This window comes from Pseudovirgaria hyperparasitica (assembly GCF_010093815.1).
Source record: "Pseudovirgaria hyperparasitica strain CBS 121739 unplaced genomic scaffold EJ05scaffold_42, whole genome shotgun sequence".
NCBI classification, from domain to species: Eukaryota; Fungi; Ascomycota; class Dothideomycetes; order Acrospermales; family Acrospermaceae; genus Pseudovirgaria; species Pseudovirgaria hyperparasitica.
The window spans coordinates 33,240-35,979 of NW_022985590.1; the positions used below are offsets into that span (position 1 = coordinate 33,240).

At 47.6% G+C, this 2,740-nt stretch overlaps 1 protein-coding gene across 1 annotated transcript in view; it reads right to left on the bottom strand.

The window, feature by feature from the left end:
- EJ05DRAFT_295183 (uncharacterized protein) overlaps positions 1–368 on the bottom strand; it is a 1,948-nt gene extending 1,580 nt beyond the window's left edge. The window contains exons 1-2 of the mRNA XM_033740557.1: positions 277–368; positions 1–225 (exon numbers count right to left, since the gene is read on the bottom strand). The exon at positions 1–225 is cut by the window's left edge and continues 1,498 nt beyond it. Of these exons, the coding sequence (XP_033595053.1) occupies positions 1–225; positions 277–327 (276 nt within the window). The 5' untranslated portion in view covers positions 328–368. The remainder of the gene's footprint in view (positions 226–276) is intronic.
- Between the last annotated feature and the right edge of the window lie 2,372 nt (positions 369–2,740).

Sequence of the window (2,740 nt, forward strand, 5' to 3'; positions counted from 1 at the left end):
TGCTGGTGCTGGTGCTGGTGCTGGTGCTGGTGCTGGTGCTGGTGCTGGTGCTGGTGCTGGTGCTGATGTAGATGATACCTCTAACTGACCCAATAATGTCTTTAAAGTCTCAAACGACAGAGCTTGCGGGTCTACCTTGACTTTCTGCTCAAGGATATTAAGGCGATCGTGTAGAGCAGGAGTGAATATGTTTTTATAAAATAAGGCGAATTGTGCATGTAGAGCCTGAGTCCGTCGTAAGACCCTGCATTGGTAGTTCCATAAGGTAGCACTTACAGGCCATTGCTGCCGCGCAACAATATCAAAATATGGTCCTGTTCCAGCCATGATTAGACTAAATGAGAAGGAGAAGCTGTGTTGGATTGGGGCGGTCGGAGCTCTTTAGCTGGGGTGAAGCCGCTCTTGGCAACAAAGCATGCGACCTGCCCGTGCCGCGTTGTCGCATACCAATAGCCAATAATATGCTGCGTGCGCCCTTTGAGTGTTGGAGAAAGACCCACAGTCTGCAGGTCTATTACAGGGGTCGGGACCTAGCAACGCGTTTGTATTTCTTTGTTCGAATTGCGCTACTAGGAAATTTCGTGCTATTCTTTTCTAAAATGACAATGACATTGCTCTCCCACCAGCAGGGGTTACATTTCAAAGATGTGTAGTTAGGCCTACCTGATAATTAACGTATACCATTTCGCTAATAATGTGGGACAATTCCACGTGCTATGAGGAGCTCCATGAAGGGCAGTCTCACGATGCGGGGGCTTGCATACTTAGGGGGTGTTTCAAACTTCAGGTGGAGGTCGTTTTTTGACCTTTTTTGACCTTTTGACCTCTAGTACCCCCAAGTGTTTGAAATCTCATTCCACCTCCAGCTTAAAACCCGAGCTGAGGACAAGGATTCGATTTCGCGTATACTTCGGTAAATCTAATAGATTCATGCAACAGATATGCAGCACTAATTACTGTCCTGTCCTCCATAGCAGTTCCCTTCTTTCCAGTGATGGGTCGCTCCAATCGAAAGATCTTATCTAAGGCTGGCGCGCACAATGTTGATTCCACCTTGTAGTGGTCCAGTGAAGTTTGAGATAGGAGGTCTGAAATGACTGCGGGATTGCGAAAGCTAGAGAAGAGATATGAAGTTCTTATGAAGTGGATATTTGAAGCCAAGATGTTTCTTAAATTCGGTGGCTGGCTGTCCTGTCCTGAATTAAAGGGCAGCGTCGAATGCGCATCATTATTCAACACACAGTCTATGCGTCCGCCTAGGGACACCTCTTATCAGGCCTCGCGGAAGACCTCAAGATCCTCTATTGTGGCTTGGCGGAGGTGCATGATGGCGTTTTTGGTCCTTTAGATTCAAAGTCAAACTTCTCGAAGGGGCTCAACCATACTCACCGCTTGCGCTAGAGTTGCTGCCGTGTACCTCATCGGGACTAGCGCGCTTGCATGGGAGCGTTCGTGAACGAGAGACATGCACGACAACAGTGCATTCAAGGACGAAAACGGCAGCTCACACATTGCATCGATCGGTTTGCGCCAATCTTGGGAATATGCTATTCAACTCTGGATCAGCCTGGCATGCCCCCCAAGCACCCCCCGTTCGAGCCATGTAACGACATCTCTGAGGATACCACCAGCTTCTCCTCCCTTGCCACCAATGTTCTGACAAATCTGCTAACACAAAGCCGCAAAGATGATGAAAAATATGCCGAACGAGAGCGCGAGCGCACCAGGAGTTTCTTCTCTTTAAAAGAACTTTATAAGAATAAAATAAACTTATAGAAGGATAGAGATATATCTAATTAATTATTATATCTACTTTTAAAGCTCTTGTAGACTTAGAATAGACGTAAAAGTAGAAAGAGCTCTCGGTATAATGATGGGGGAGAGAACACGCGTGTGCTAGTGCTAGCGACTCAGTAGCCGAAATGCCAAGAGTGGCCTTAAAACTTGACCGCCCATAGAATAACGGAGAGATTTTTCCCCGCTTCGACTACCGATAAATAGAGCCACGCTATAGGCTGGTACAGCTTTGCCATCGCCTATTGGCTAATTATTCATCGATTCTAGCCTGCTTAAAAGGCGCTTTCCGTTCTGGGTGCGACCAGGTCGCACCCAGAACGGAATAGCGTTCTTTGCAGAATGAAACGCTCCTTCATTAAGATCTCTTTCATTATACTGTAATGGTAATAATTCTGTTGAACCCAGCGTGGTTAGGAGTAACCTCTAGCTGCATATGCTTGCTCTTCTCTCCGCGCTCTTCTACTTTTGTTTTTCACGGACCAGTGAGCCCAACACTATGAAGATATCTTGCCTGTTCTGTATCACCTCTGCTATTAGCGCCATAGCTTGGAGTTGGTATACTCTGAACGACCGTCAGAAGCACCCCCATAACGATCCTTTTCAAAATTTAACGATTCTCGCGTGGTCCCTTTGACTTACGGGCTCATCTGGCGCATCCTGCGAAGTAGCTTCCCCATATTACAATTAAATCCCGAGTCTAATAAATTACAGGCCTTAACACTTCACGTTCACGTTCACGTTCGCGCTCTCCGCCTCGCTCATCCATCGTCACATTCGCGTCGGTTGCTTCCCTCTTTCTCGCCACGCGGACTTCTCTCGCGCTCGCGGTGTCGGCTGGACTTGCTATCACGGCCATCTCGTCGGCTGGCACAACCTTCGTTGCGCTCATCTTGAGAGCCTACTATCCCGATCGATAATAATGGGAAGATCGAGCAGACAAGTG